The 15,335-nt window shown below is 40.6% G+C and overlaps 1 protein-coding gene across 4 annotated transcripts in view; it reads left to right on the top strand.

Annotated features, from left to right (window-relative positions):
- LOC309563033 (transducin-like enhancer protein 1) overlaps window positions 1-15,335 on the top strand; it is a 111,003-nt gene that overhangs the window by 76,900 nt on the left and 18,768 nt on the right. For 2 of the 4 annotated variants that reach the window (XM_082267327.1, XM_082267325.1), the window contains 11 exons: window positions 1,876-1,938; window positions 2,086-2,160; window positions 5,279-5,468; window positions 6,643-6,659; window positions 7,106-7,210; window positions 7,480-7,524; window positions 7,635-7,790; window positions 7,970-8,105; window positions 8,213-8,382; window positions 8,975-9,045; window positions 14,679-14,928. In XM_082267327.1, the coding sequence (XP_082123453.1) occupies window positions 1,876-1,938; window positions 2,086-2,160; window positions 5,279-5,468; window positions 6,643-6,659; window positions 7,106-7,210; window positions 7,480-7,524; window positions 7,635-7,790; window positions 7,970-8,105; window positions 8,213-8,382; window positions 8,975-9,045; window positions 14,679-14,928 (1,278 nt within the window). Of the gene's footprint in view, window positions 1-1,875; window positions 1,939-2,085; window positions 2,161-5,278; window positions 5,469-6,642; window positions 6,660-7,105; window positions 7,211-7,479; window positions 7,525-7,634; window positions 7,791-7,966; window positions 8,106-8,212; window positions 8,383-8,974; window positions 9,046-14,678; window positions 14,929-15,335 lie in introns of all 4 variants that reach the window. The other 2 variants (XM_082267326.1, XM_082267324.1) reach the window with 1 other exon arrangement.

Below are 15,335 nucleotides of genomic sequence, written 5' to 3'. Positions count from 1 at the left end.
CCTAAGAGATACCATTCATTTGCCTTAGAGAAAATGTATTGTGTGATAAGGCAGATGGTTTATATTTGTTTAACTTTAGTAAAGCTGACTATACAGCTGCAATTCTGGCTGGTTGAGAAGTCTGATTTTTGAGGTTTAGCCATACGGTGCATATCATTAAATTTAACAGATTCAGCTGTTCTGTGACAGTCATGAGGGCGGTAGATATTGCTTTCAAAGGGCTGCATTTCCTAATTTAGCCATTTAGTAATTGATCTGTTTTACACAATCTTGTGTATATGCATTTTAAACTATATCGGGAATGTGTAACTGTAGCTGATATTAGTATTTATAGAAGATATTCTTTTTTTTTTTTTTTTTTTTTTTTTTTTTTTTTTTTACTACCCACTCTGCATCCACCAGGGGTGAGGTCATGACTTGATTGGATCCAAAGATAAAAAAAAAATTGCTTATTGACAATCCGTTAGGCATATTAATGAATTTAAAGCGCTGTTCCAGCCTCCCCCTCCAAAAATAAAGTCAGCAGCTAGACATACTGTAGCTGCTGAATTTTAACATTCGGACACTTGCCTGTCCTGGAGTCCAGCGATTGTCGCACTGCAGCCAATGTTTCCCTCGGCTGTCGGGTGCTGCCATTGCCGGTAAGGGAACCCGGCAGTGAAGCCTTGCAGCTTCACAGGTGGGTCCCTGCTGCGCATTCAGATTGGCTGAGCTGCAGGGGACGGAGGAGGGGGCCAAATGTCCGAGGGACAGCGCCGTGGCATCGTCTTCCCGGAAGTGGGGAAGGGTACCTGTCAAAAACAGGTACCCGTACCCACCCACCCCCCGAAAGGTGACAAATGTGGCACCGAAGGAGTGGAGGAAGCAAATGAGCGGAAGTTCCACTTTTGGGTGGAACTCTGCTTTAACTGGGCTGTATCCTAGCTCTGTTCTGCAATTTTTAAATGGATACTGTTCATAGTATGAAGTATGATTTGGGAGAGGAAAAAGGCTAGTTTTAAAGCCCCACCCTGGAAATCTGAAATTTGTCCCTTGCAGTGGAACGGTGCCTGTACTGCAAGGGTAAACTGCTTGTTTAGGGGGCGCCATGCTCCTAGACTGGAGCCTGCAGCATCATCTTCCCCATGCCCCATTGTTCTAAGGTCCTCACATGATCTAAACAAATGCAGGGTCCGTACTCCACAGGTCAGTCCACCGCTGGAGGATCGCTTGCATGTTGGTGCAGGCCCATTGCAAGGGAAATTTTTTAGATTTCCAGGAGTTGGGCTTTAAGAGCAAGACTTGACCATTTTCTTGCTAAATACTAGATACCCCCTCGTGTCACAGCAAATCGGAAAAATTGGTTTGAAAATTCTCGTACGACAGACTTTTTTTTTTTTTGGTTTCTGATCATGTGCAGTCTCTTTTCTGATTTTTCCTGTACAAAAATTATACTTAAACAGTACACATTAAACGAAAATCGTTTTTTTCGGTACGAGTAAACTTTTGGAGTTTGCCCCTTTGAGAATTTTCGTACTAAAATTCAGAATCGGCTGTGGAAAGTTGTGTGCACACTATATGAAAAGCGTACAAAAATTCTTTGGAGGAAAAGGTTTGCCTGATTTTTTTTTAGTATGTACTAGCCTTAAGGGTTTCCATGTACCATCTTATGTGCAGTACTTTTGTACTTTCTTGTACTTTAATGAGCTTGGTCAGAGCTCTTTCTGCTGGGATGTTATGCTTTTACATGAATGCTTGTTCTATTATTGCTGCTTATACAGTATATAGCACCGTACAGCCTTAACTACAATACTGAAATGTCTGCCTAGCAATTTTAGGTGGTCTTTCATGTTTCAGCCCGAACTAAACCTCTTTTTGTGAATGTTGTCCTCCTAGACTGAAATTGCCAAACGTTTGAACGTCATCTGTGCTCAGTTGGTGCCTTTTCTATCTCAAGAGGTAAGTCTTAAGATTGTTACCTGTACAGTATATTTTCTTTTGCCTATGTATCCCTAATTCTCCTTTTTTTTTTTTTTTTTAATTTTTTTTTTTTTTTTTTTATCCTCCTGTTACACATTTGCACTTTTCTTCCCATTTTTTAAGCAGCACCAGCAGCAAGTGGTCCAGGCTGTGGAGAGAGCAAAGCAAGTCACAATGGCAGAGCTGAATGCAGCCATTGGGGTATGTTTTATGATGTAGTGCTTTCTGTCTTCATATATAATCAGAGCAGTTGACATTGATGACGAAGCTTTAGCACTTTCTGTAGATCTTGTAACTGTAGCAGAACTTAAGATTATGTTCCTAATAGCAGAATAAAGTCTCTTTTCTTATTGCTTGATGACTTGGTTTAAATAATAAAGAAAAAAGGGGGGATGGGGAGGGAGAGGTTGTGACCTAGTTTTGTGTCCGCACATCCTATTTCAAACCTTCTTTTTTTTTTTTTTTTGCCATTTATTTTGGAGGTGGGGGATGGAAAACACATGTGGATGAGCTTTGTTTTACAGTTGCTCATCCCCTCCCCCTGTGATGCTTTCTGGCAAGAAATATCTCCCCTGTTGCACGCAGTTATAATTGTTATTCTAATGCCTCCTCACTGCCTGTGAAAGGGCCTCCTGAATAAAGGTTTGCTGCGGACTGCTCTTCAGAGGGCAAAGTGCATGTCAACGAGCCCCAAAGGTAGAAATGGTGATCTACAACCCCAATTCCAAAAAGTTTGGATGCTGTGTAAAATCTACATAAAAAGAGAATACAATGATTTGCAAATCTCAAACCCTTTTTTATACACAATAGAAAAAAAAAACATATTAAATGTTTAAACTGAGAAAATGTACAATTTTAAGAACTGTGTTCAGACAGTGGACTGGGATTTCTGGAAGTATTCCTGAGCCGAAGCAGTGATCTGCATCAAATAATCATGCCTGTTCTCAATGCAGTGCCATCTAAGGGCATGAAGGTCATCCAATGTGTTTCAGCCTTGTGCACAGAGCTTTCTCCAGATTCTCTGAATCATTTGATATGTACTGTAGATGATGATGATGATGATATATTTAAAGTCTTTGCAATTATTGCAAGTCTTTTGTATTTTTTGTAGAGGGAGCATTATTTTGAAACTGTTTTGACAATTTTTAGAGGCCGCTTTCACAGATTAGTGAACCTCTGCTCACCTTTTACTTCTGAGACACTGATTTGGGCCTGTTTCACACAAGCTTCAGTTTGTATAAAAGCAGTGTGAGCAGCAAGCTCACAGCGCTTTCTGTTTTACAGTAAGCTTCAAGTAGCTTTCCCTAAGCCTTTAAAGTTCCCTTCATCTCCTGTTTGGAAATGTTATACACAGATCCTAATGGGAGTGCTAAATTGTCACTTTAAGCTAGCAGGCTTTCAGCAAGTTAGTGCTGAAGCCTTCTATAGCTTGTTTAAAGTGGCAGTCGGCAATCCCATTAGGATCTGTGTTCAAACTGGAGCTGAATTATACTTTAAAAGCTTCAACAAAGCTTGCTAAAAGCTCTGCAAATGCTTTTATAAAAGCTTGCTGTTCACACTGCTGTTATACAAGCTGAAGCCCATGTGAAACGATCCTAAAGATGCTCTTCTATCCAATCATGTTACTGACCTGTTGCTAACTAAGTTGCAAAATGTGCTTTTGCTCTCCCTTGTTAGTATCACTTCCTTTCCAGCTTTTTGTTGCCCTGTCCCAACTTTAAGATGTGTTGCTGGCATCAATTTCAAAATAACCCCAGTTTCCATTGCCCTCGTGGGATTTCAACTCGGGGCTGTCGGTTTTCAGTAACCGCCGTTGGAAAATATTTACGAGATTCCTCTGCTTAAATTGTCCGTGAAGGTAGCCGCCTTGGTGGTTTTTCTTCTGCACTGAGGGTGTTGTAGCTGGCAGTTGTCTTGTTCACCTTACCTGATGGTTCACAGAGATGGAGTGGTGCTTCGTCTATGCAAGTTTCCTTCCAAAGTTCGTCTCTGGTTTCCATTTAAAATAAAGCATTGTGTTGCTTTCCTTGTGTTCTAAGCCTAAGCATCTTAAAAAGATTGCCTTATCTTTTTGGATGTGGTTCAGGCAATCAGGGTGTACCTTGCAGTGACTAAGTCGTTCCAAAAAATTGGATTCCCATTTTGTCCTTACCGATGGTTCCCTTGAGGGGCTGGCCGCATCTGCTGTGACCATTTCCTATGGATCAGGCAGATGGTGGGGCAGGCCTATTGTATTCAAGGTCAGGATCCACTGTTTTCCTGTAAAGGCGCATTCTACGTGCCTCTTGGGCCTTCCGTCATCTGGCGTCAGTGGTTCAAGTTTGCAGGCGGCCACCTGGTCGTCCGAGCACACTTTCACAAAACTTTATAGAGTAGAAAAGTTGGCATCTGATGCCGCCTTTGGCCGCAAGGTTTTGCAGGCTGCTGTTGGAGAGGATTAATCCTCTTTGAGGGTGTACATTTTTTCCAGGTGAGCTCAAGTTGTTTTCTTGTTCATTTCCTGTTTTACCTGGTTGGCTACGTTTTAGCCTTTGGGAAGTATGTTTATTGCTGTGTTCTTCCCACCCCTCATTATCGATCCAAGGGTCAAAGAAGATATGGAGCTGTGTCAGTCAATGTACGAAAGGGAACTGGATTTTTGTCTTGGCGTAAAATCCTTTTCTCTGATGTTTATGGACGGACACCGCACCCGCCCCTCTAATTAATTGGGGTTTATGGTCTGCTGACACTGCTGGTTACAGAACTGAAGAGCTAGAGCAGAAAGTGGGAGTATACCCATTTGGCTGCCCTATGGGCGTAGTAAAACTCTTAACTCTTTTCTGCCTAGTTTCCTGCTCCTAAGGAGAGCAGCATATAACCCAAAGGTCACAGAAGATATCTCGGAGCTGTGTCCGTCAATGAACATCAGAGAAAAGGATTTTACGGTAAGACAAAAATCAATTTTTTTTTTTTTTAAATGGTAAATTTTTTCAGTTCAAACATTTTGATATGTTTTTTTTTTATTTTCTATTGTGAACAAAATATGGGTTTATGATATTGGCAAATCATTGCATTTTGTTATGTTGATTTTTACAAAGCGTCCCAACTTTGGAAGTTGGTTTGTATTTGAGCACACTTAAATCATTGTATAACTGGCTTTTGAGATTCACCATTCATTATATGTAAATGGGTAAATTTTTGTGACCCTTTGATTTCTTGTCCAGTAAAATCTTTTTTTTTTTTTTTTTTTTTTCCTCTTTCATCCTTTGTTTTCTTTGCCCTCTTTCCTATATTGTTCATAAACTTCTATTACTCTTCCTACTCCTGAACCTGAAACCAGCATCAGCTACAGGCTCAGCATCTTTCTCATCATGCTCCTCCCATTCCTCTTACACCTCACCCATCTAGTTTGCAACCTCCTGGCCTAGCTGCTGCCACTAGTGCCTCCAGTTTGCTGGCGCTTTCGGGTGTCCTTGGTCTGCAGAGTCAGCTGGCAGCAAAAGAGAGTCTTGCCGACTCAGACCACAGAGGTATGTGCAGGATTTAGTTTAACTATTTTCTTGAGAAATTAGACTGATCTTTAAAGAGAATCATTCATGATTGTGCTAATGCTAAAACTGGAATATTAGGTCTTGTATTATAATTGAGCATGCTGCTTATGATTTTTGTATTTGTTTTTCTCGTACTGGTTTTAAACTTTGGGGTCACCTGACGTTTGTGTGTGTGTGCGCGCACATATACAGTGTGTGTATGTTGTGGTGGTGGATGATCATAAACTTTTTTTTTTTTTTTTTTGCAAATAACATTTTAATTTGATGAGAGGACTCTGAGCACTATGGGTTAGCTAAAGGGAGCATGGGATTTTATCTCCATTCCATTTGGTGTACGCTGTGTACGCCGGTTTCCAGTGGCAAGAATTGGTGGATTCTTACAGCTTAAATGACTAGTGCATGCTGTTAGCGGTGGCCGCTCAAACTATGTAAAGTAATGACAGGCTGACAGGGGCTGCTGGTGGCATGTAGCTGCACACCAAGCAGGTACCTGTGGTTATGGACAGATGTCCAAGCCCGGACACAGCTGGCTGCATCCCAGGCTCAGACACCCGCCCCCTAACCGCAGGTAACACAGTGGCAGTTGCTGTCAGCCTGTTATTTGTTTTTATAGGCTGAGCGACCACCGCTATTCGGATGCACCTGTCATTCAAGCCGCAAGAACTTGCTAATTCTTGCCGCTGCAATCCGGTGTATGCAGCTAAACCGTGTGAAGGAGGCCTAAAAAAGCTGGACACTCTAGGCAGTAGGCCTTAATGTACATTCATGTTCAGAAAAAAAACCTGCAAGAAGGGCCTGTGACGTATAATTATGCAAACAGACTGCTGTGCTAAATTTAGGTTACAAGCGAGACAAGTATGTTAGACGTTTACTGCCGGTTTGCAGCTTTTGAGTATTGTTGGTAAATTAACCCTATTGTTTGTGATGGCTTATATTTGGTGAGGAAGAATGAAGGGATCAATGACCGGGAAACGCAAACTGAACTGGTGTGGGTAGAGTGGGTCAGATGTCTGCTGAAGACTTGTGAAGATTTCGATATGTGAGAACTAGGATGATTTTGCGGTGGGGAAAGCGGGATGATAAATTTAATAATCTTGACTAAAATTAACCAGCTGTTTTCCTTTTCATTGCTCACTTGTTTCCATGGAGACAGACAGAGACCCAGGACCAGTGAGTATAACATGTTATATTGGTATGCTTGGATGGGTGGGATTGAATACAGTTTTAATTTTGACATGCTACTTTCAAATTGTGCCTAAAGTCTAAGGTGAAGATATGATTTTTAAAAGTTGCTTTTTTTTAATATACTCTGAGTTTTTCAGCATGCCAAGTGCTTGGCTATTCACAGCTACAAATTCTGTTTGTGAAGAATAGAATATTTGGAATAGCAGCTCTTTAAATGTTGGATCTTTAAAGCGGTCTTTTGGCACATATTTAGGTGATCATCGCATTACTTCCTGGCAGTCTGTATGATTTTGGGTCCTGTGACTGAATTTTTTTCTTATTGCCATAGTGTTTTGGGTCCTGTACTGTTAATGGACTGCCATTGTGTTTGTCTACCCTTTAGAAACGATATATGTGCCAGTTTGTTTATATATTTTTACTTTCTACTTCAGAGCTGTGTTACTCTGCCAAATGGGGAACGTGTACGGACCTTGTCAGATTATCTAAACAGCAACAAGAAGCGTAAAACCGAAGAGAAAGACTTTGGAACAGACTATGTGAGTGGCTCGCACTCATTTTGTAATAGTTGACTCCTATTTTACGGTTTTATTTTACACTTTTCAGTCTGTCTTTATAGTAAGGATTGGTATGCATGCTCTATGGTCAATTTAGACATTAGCCAGTTAACCTACTGTGATGTTTTGGCATTCTAATAGTAAAGCAGTACCATAGCAGAAACCCACTTAAACAAGCTCAGTACAGGGAGAACTCTGCCTAGGATCTTTTTAAAAGTGCTCAATTCTGACAATACTATTGTAACTTTCAGGGAAGTGATGCTGACCGAAGTGAGGACAATCTTGTGGTGGATGAAGTAAGTAAATTTGGAGTTCTCATCTTTCAGGCAAAATTTTATTTGGTGGTTATTGAGGATAAAAAAGGCAAATGGCTATGAGGTACAGTGAGTGTGATATGTTTCTCCAGGATCCTGCTTCACCGCATAGTGTCCATTCCTACTCCTCACGGGAGAATGGTGTAGATAAAACAAACCTACCAAGGAAGGATCCTCCTCCCGCTAGCCCAAACTCCATGACCTCATCTAGCAGTGTGTCTCCTTCCAGGAGCAAGGACCTTCCAACGGTAATAGCATTGTAATATAACACTTTAACCCAAACCCAAGGCTTGGTGGCAAGTGTTTAAATAGCATAAGCATATTTTGTTTCAACACCCTGCCTCAAAAGACTCCTACATACAGAAAACGTTAATGCTGACGTTCAAGCATTTTTAGATTCAGTGTAATGTTATTCCTATTTCAGCAGGTGGAAAAGGCAGGAACCCCAGGTTTAAAATCCAGTACTCCAAACTCCCAAAGTGACATGAGCACCCCAGGTCCCAGTGGTGCTAGCGCATCTCAGTTCCGGCCTCTTTCCAGCAAATCTGCTATTGATCCTCTTGGTATGTTAAATTTTTCAGGGGTGGAGGGAAGCATGAAATATTTGTGGTCTTTGCTTATATTGGTTTCTGCAAGCTGTTACACTGGCTTTCCATTTCTGTGTCTACAGCTCTGGGACTGCGTGCACCTCTGGGAGCACAGGGGGGCTATCCTGCAGCGTTTAGCATTGCTCACCCTTCTGCCAGTGCGGAGGGAGCTGGAGCCTATGCAGGCCTTCACCTCATGTCACCACAGATTAATGGAGCAGCAGCTGCTGGAACCTATGGAAGAACCTCTTTAGTGAGTACCAATTTTCAGCCAGTTTTGCAGATTTACTGAAAGGAGAATCTGACACAAAGAAAAGAAAGCTTGACAGGCAGAAGCACGTTCATTGTCTGTCTCTGCCCTTCCCCAGCAGCACATAATCACTTGCCACTCTGTTCAGCTGCCTGAAGTGAAGAAAATATCCAGTAATTCTCTATATAGATGAGCATGCAACTCCCCTTTCTCTTGTCAGTGCTGGTGCTTTGTGATAGGCCTCATGTTACTTGGGATGGGAAACCAATCCACAAGCCCTGTGTAAGTTCTGACTACAGCAACTGGGAGCTTACACAGGGCTTCTTATTTGCTCCTGGAAATTGAAAGGAGTGGCAGGTAAGTGAAGGAATGTAGAGTAAGTGCTGTTTTGCCCCACCTGGGCAAAGCAAAGGTTTGCATGAAGCATTTTTTTCCACAAATGGTTAAGCTTGTTTTATTACAGCACAATAGACTTGTCATTAGAAAGTTAATGCTGTCCCTTGACACACGTTTAAGCTGAAATTGATACTTGCTATGAATATAATTAGGAGAAACAGGAGAATTTTACTTGTTCTCCATTACCGATTTCCTTTAGGTCGGCTATGATCCACATGCACACATGCGGAGTCTGGGAGCTGCTATTCCAGGGGCTTCATCTGGAAAACCGTGAGTTTTGTCCTTTTTGTTCTCTAGTATATTTTTGTGATATCTAGTCTAGCAGAATCTTGGTTAAAAAAATAGCGTTTGCTCTCCATGACACTGCATCTTCCTTTGCACTTTACTATTTAACCCCTCACAAGTAAAAAGTGATTTCTGTAAGGCTGTTGGACAGAAGGCAAAATATTTCAAAAGGATTAAGCCTAAGCCAGGTGGTTATGTTATGTTTCATTTAGATCTACTGATAAGTCTACTGATAGATCTACTGATACTGCTGATACTGATTATATACACCCTGTAGTCCCTTTTTTTTATGGTTGACAGGTAAATGTAAGTAGCTACATGGCAAATCAGAATTCTTGCTGCAACTAATTACATTAGGCATGCAGATTTGGTCAAGTGGTTCTCTTCAAAAGTTAAACTAGAAAAATGGCTGATCTAAGTGATGAAATTTGCTGATCTTCTGGGATTTTCGCACACTACAGGATCTACAATTTAAAGAAAACCATGTAAAAAAACATCCATTGGTCATTTTGTAGATGAAAGCATCTTGTAAACGAGAGAGAGATTAGTATAGAATAATCAAATATGGTCAAGCTGATAATTGGGCCACATCTGTAGAAATAACTGCTCTTTTGCTGCAGTGGTGTGCAGAAAGACATCAGTGAATGCACAAAACTTTAAACATTGAAGTAGAATTGCATCACCAGAATGTCATTTAGGGCTCCAGTTTTAAGTGTGAGCATGGGATTTCAAAAATTGGATTATGAAGATTGGAAAACTGCATCGTCTGACAAATCTTGATTTATGATGGAACATGTAGGTGGTTGGTGTGGGAATTTGATGTTAACCAAACAAATATAAGGGTGTGGCATGAACCAGAATCCTTTAGTTACACCTGTCATCGGTGAAGTATGGTGACTGACATTGTTGGCCTTTTTTTTAGGAATGCTAGTTGACTGTCTTCAATAATTGTGTCATTGACTTGAAGCAAGCATTCTGTGTAGAAGTGTCGGAATTCATTTTCTTTGTACTTGTCAGGCCAGTGACATTTTTGAAGCACTGCTCATGTTTGCACTTTCTGGGTGTATTTGCTTGTGCGTTTTTTTAAAGCCCACAACTTATTCAGTGCTATTTTCTCCTATTGGCATCTAAAACCGGTAAAGCCCATATTATATATGTTCACCATATTGTCAAAAATATTGGGATGCCTGCCGTTACACACACATGAACATTAATGGCATCCCAGTCTTAGTCCATAGGGTTCAATATGGTGTTGGGCCACCCTTTGCAGCTAGAACAGCCTCAACCCCTCTAGGAAGGCTGTCCACAAGGATTAGGAGTGTTTCTATAGGAATATTTGACCATTCTTGCAGAAGCGCCTTTGTGTGGTCAATCACTGATGTTGGACGAGAAGGCCTTGCTCACAGTCTCCATTCTTTCATCCCAAAGGTGTTCTGTCGGGTTGAGGTCAGGATTCTGTGCAAGCCAGTCAAGTTCCTCCTCTCCACACTCACTGATCCATGTCTTTATTGACCTTGCTTTGTGCACTGGTGCCCAGGCATGTTGGAACAGGAAGGGGCAATTCCCAAACTGTTCCCACAAAGTTGGGAGCATGAAATTGTCCAAAATGTCTTGGTATGCTGACGCCTTAAGAGTTCCCTTCACTGGCCAACACAACCCTACGGACTAAGACTGGAATGCCATTAAAGTTCATGTGCATGTAAAGGCAGGCGCCACAATACTTTTGACAATGGAGTATACCGTACATAAGATGCAACTCGTAAGTGTGAACAGGGGCCTTTAAAGAGGTACAGAAACAAAAGCCTGCATCATTCTCTGATGTGTACTTTAAGGAATGCTACAGATCCTGGCCAGAAAAGAATCCAGGATTTCAGAAAACAAAGGGTGATCTAAATTCATACTAGATTGGTGTACATAATTGGCTTGTAATTTACAGGTCTTTCTACTAAATGTTGGGAAACATTCAATATGTGGCTAATATCGGATACACTGACTTTTCTTTTTTTTTTGTACTTCCTTGCAGTACTTTAAATAACCCCTATTACATAAGAAAAAAAAAAAAAATAATCCATATAATAGTCTCATCTATGGATTGATAAGAATAGTGTCCATTTCATGCACCAAATCAAGGTTTTTTTTTTTTTTTTCTATTTTGAATAAAATGGTGTCAGATTTTTTTACATGTGTCTTCATTTGAGAGATTTTTTGCTCAATTTCCAGTTTTGGTGTTAAAGGATGCGAGGGCAAATCTGTAATAGTAGAGAAGGCATACATTAAAGGTTCTGTGCTATCCCCACTTGCTAAATGAACTATCAGTGAGGTGAGCTTGCTTATGTGTCCAAAGTAGGCTTTTTTATAGATAGATACCTCTATCTATGTTACCCAGCTTACATTGTGAATTGTATTGGCGCTTTCCTTTCTTATGAGGACCTACCTAAACTAATTGTTTTGTATACAATCAGACAGCCTGTTACACTGTGTTGGTAGACCTAACCGAGGCTGCACATTTAGGTTGTACCGCATTCAGTGAGCTTATGTTAAATGGAAACGGCAGATTTTTACCTTTTTTTAAGTTGCTGTGTTTTAACCTTTAACATGTAAAAATCATTTAGGTAACCTGTAAGAATCCATCTCCCTTTGGTTAGCTGGAGCAGTGCGTTTTTTTTTTTTTTTTTTTTTTTTATATGAAAGTTCAACAATGTAGGTAACAGGTGTGAGACATCAAATTGAGTAATGCCCCGTACACACGTACCGATTGTCGGCCGTAAATATTCGGCCGACGACCGATCGGCAGATTGTAGGCTTGTTAGTATGATGCTTCTGACAGCCAACAGCGCATTTTCGGCCGAACAGAATCTGTTGAAGCATTAAAATTTTTGTTGGCCAACACCAGAACGGCCGATTGTTCGCCAGTCAGTACAGAATTCGGCCGACAGACAGCAGATTTGCAAGACTGGGCATGCTCAAAAAAGAAAAAAGACAAGGAAAGTTAATCATCACATGACATCACTTCTGCAGTCGGCTGTTGTTGGCCGACAAAATTCGTGTGCAGTCTTTTGCAGTTTTCAACAGACACGACAGCCCTGGACAAAAGACGGCCGATCGTTCGGCCTACGATCGGTACATGTGTACGAGGCATTAGGCTCCATTCAGACTTGTGTGACTTGTCCTGTGACTTGGGGATTGCAAAGCTGCATGACAAATCTTACCCCATGATTTCCAAAGAGTACTTTTCATATCTGTATGACTTCAAGTCATCCCGGCACTACTTTGGTCTGACTTTGATGCAACTTGAGGTCCATAGACCTCAAGATTACACAGGCATTGCTTCAAGTCGTGCAACTTTCAGATCGCACAAGTGTGAAAGGGCCCTTAACAATAATAAAGATAGAATATTTCCCCTTGGCAATGAAAACCTTGTGTAATTTGTTTTCCACAGTCTTGGTATGGTGTATGGTGAGGCATCCTTTAAGTGTATAGAGAACATAGGTTGCTGTTGCTTTATAAGCTCATTTAGCAGTTGCTCTCACTACAGGTTCAGTTTAAAATAGAAGTTCACTTTTTCAGAAAAAATAACAAATGCACATATTTTCGCTGGAATTAAAAATATGCATCTATCCATTTTTTTTTTCCTGCAAGAGCCTGAAAAGTATTGCACATGTGATCAGTGGGGCAGGGGTACAATGTCAGGCTTCTGCACACACACCCTGCAGCTTTCTGCCTGTGCCTTCATACTGGCCATTATGTTGAAAGCTCCAGGGCTTGTGAATGAACTATGAAAGCGCTCATCAGCACCTTTGCAGTCCATTCAGAACTACAAGCCATCAGCCGTGGTGGCTGACAGTAATTGTAGTTCATTCACAGAAAACTATGAATGATGCCGTTTTTAAATTGTGACAGCAGGTGTGAGAAGAAGATTCCCACTCACTGTCACATTGAGGAGGGGGATCAGGGAACTGGTGCAGGAGCTGGAACATGTTGCATGTTCCACCCTTAATATGAGTGTAACATGCTCCAAAAGGTGAACTTCATCTTTTATAAGGTCTGATGATGTGCCTTTTTAAGGTTTGCAGTAATAATATTGTGACAAACTGAAATGACTCTTGCTGTTAATTTGTGACACGTATTCCTCATGACTGTACATAGTCTAACCGTAGTTTGTATTTTTGCTTTCTGTACTTTGGATTCGTTTTTTGGACGAAAGAGAAATGATAGTTATGGGAAGCCTAAATTTTGAAATTTTATTTTAGTAGGTGTATTATCTTGTTAAGGTGTATTGTCATAAGAGATGTGGAAAAACAGTTCTGTGCCATGCACAGGATCCTCCTGGTAAATAGGAAGAGCAACAAGAGCTGTCCACGCTCTGATATTACAGATCAATAATGCTTTTAAGCAACCACAGGCTGGCTCTTACATTTGCTCTGCCATTGAACTAAATGACCCAGAAGCCACAGACACTTAAAAAGAATTTATCAAAGAGGTTGGCTTATAGCCGCTTCCAGTTCTCCTTGTTTCTTTCCAGCATCCTTCATTCATTTTTTTTTCTTGTTGATACTCTTTAAACAAGGCACACATTATTCCCCTTGAGCAATATTTGATTTCCCTTGGTCAAATTAAGTAAATTACCGAAGATCTCATGACCTGACCTTTTTATCCTATCTATTATACAATTACATATAGGGGTCAAACACTTGGGTACTTGCTATGCACCTGAGGTCTTAGTGACTTGTGCTTTCTCCCAGGTATAGCCAATGAACCCATACCTGGGAGAAAGCACAGGTCACTAAGACCTCAGGTGCATAGCAAGTACAATAGTTACAAGAGAAATTTTATGTAATGGACACAGATTTCCACTCTTATCCTTGGTTCTTCCTTGGTTCTTGCATGGAAATGTGAGCAAGGTGTCTGAGTGCTGACACCTGTATCCACCAAAAAAAGGACTGTGAATAGCTCCTCTGGGAACGCCAAGTTCAGAAATGCTTTGATTGTGCGAAAAATCCTAGTTATTTAGGTATAACTGAGTTTAAGTATGGAATGTAGAATATTACAGGAAAGTATGATGGCACATTACGATTGCTTGGCTTATATAGTATTAAACACATTTAAATATGTCCAAAATTATCTCCCCACCCCCAAATCCTCAGGATATCTATCTTAAAAAAAAAAAAAAAATCAAAGACAACATATTTTAAGGGTGTCATGTAGTTAGACTGCTTTAGAGGTAGAGAAATTGTGTAGGAGTTTGTGGTATGCTAACCAATTAAATGGCAAGGCAGACATTTCCTAATAATCGGTTACTAAAATATTAAAAAAAGGATTTGTTCACAGTAGAGAAATACACAGTTGCTGCATTATCTCTACCAACCACATTCTGCATGATGAGCACATGAAAAGCTTTTGTTTCCTGATCAGTGGATGGAAACTATGAAGTGGAGTCAATATAACCAATGTAGGCTGTGAGGTCAATTAAACTCCACCCTGTCTTTACTGTGGACTTTTTCGAAGCAGTAGTAGCAAACTGTGTTTGAATAATGGAAAGCCATAATGTTGCATGAAATAAATATATTTTACTGGTCCGCAAACTAGATAAATTATTTCCCTATTCTTCTCTTGCACAGGGCCTACTCATTCCACGTCAGTGCAGATGGACAGATGCAACCTGTTCCCTTTCCCCCAGATGCTCTCATAGGGTCTGGCATCCCCCGCCATGCCCGGCAGCTTCACACGTTAAATCACGGAGAAGTGGTCTGTGCCGTGACCATAAGCAACTCTACCCGACATGTCTACACTGGAGGAAAAGGATGTGTAAAGGTTTGGGATGTAGGGCAGCCTGGTACTAAAACTCCTGTGGCACAGCTTGATTGCTTGGTAAGACTTGCTAATACACTTCAAAATGAATATGTATATGTATTGTAGAAATTCTTAAAAAAAAAAAAAATAAAAAAAAAAATAAATATATATATATATATATATATATATATATATATATATATATATATATATATATAATGAAAGGAAAGGAACACTTTTTAATCAGAGTACAGCATCAAGTCAGTTAACCTCCTGGGATATTCATCTGGTCAGGGGTAAGTAGCAGAAGGGGTTTGTTAACCAGTTTCAGCTGCTTTGGTGTTAATGAAATTAACAGGTGCACCAAGACCACCCCCAACAACAACAAGACCACCCCCAAAACCGCAATGGTTTTACAGGTGGAGGCCACTGAGAATTTTTTTCCTACTTTTCTGACTGTTTTCTCTAGTTTTGCATTTGGCTAG

Source organism: Pelophylax lessonae, assembly GCF_965119305.1.
Source record: "Pelophylax lessonae genome assembly, chromosome: 1".
Classification (NCBI taxonomy): Eukaryota; Metazoa; Chordata; class Amphibia; order Anura; family Ranidae; genus Pelophylax; species Pelophylax lessonae.
The sequence above is the reverse complement of the archived record's forward strand: the minus strand, read 5'-3'. Positions and strand labels throughout refer to the sequence as shown.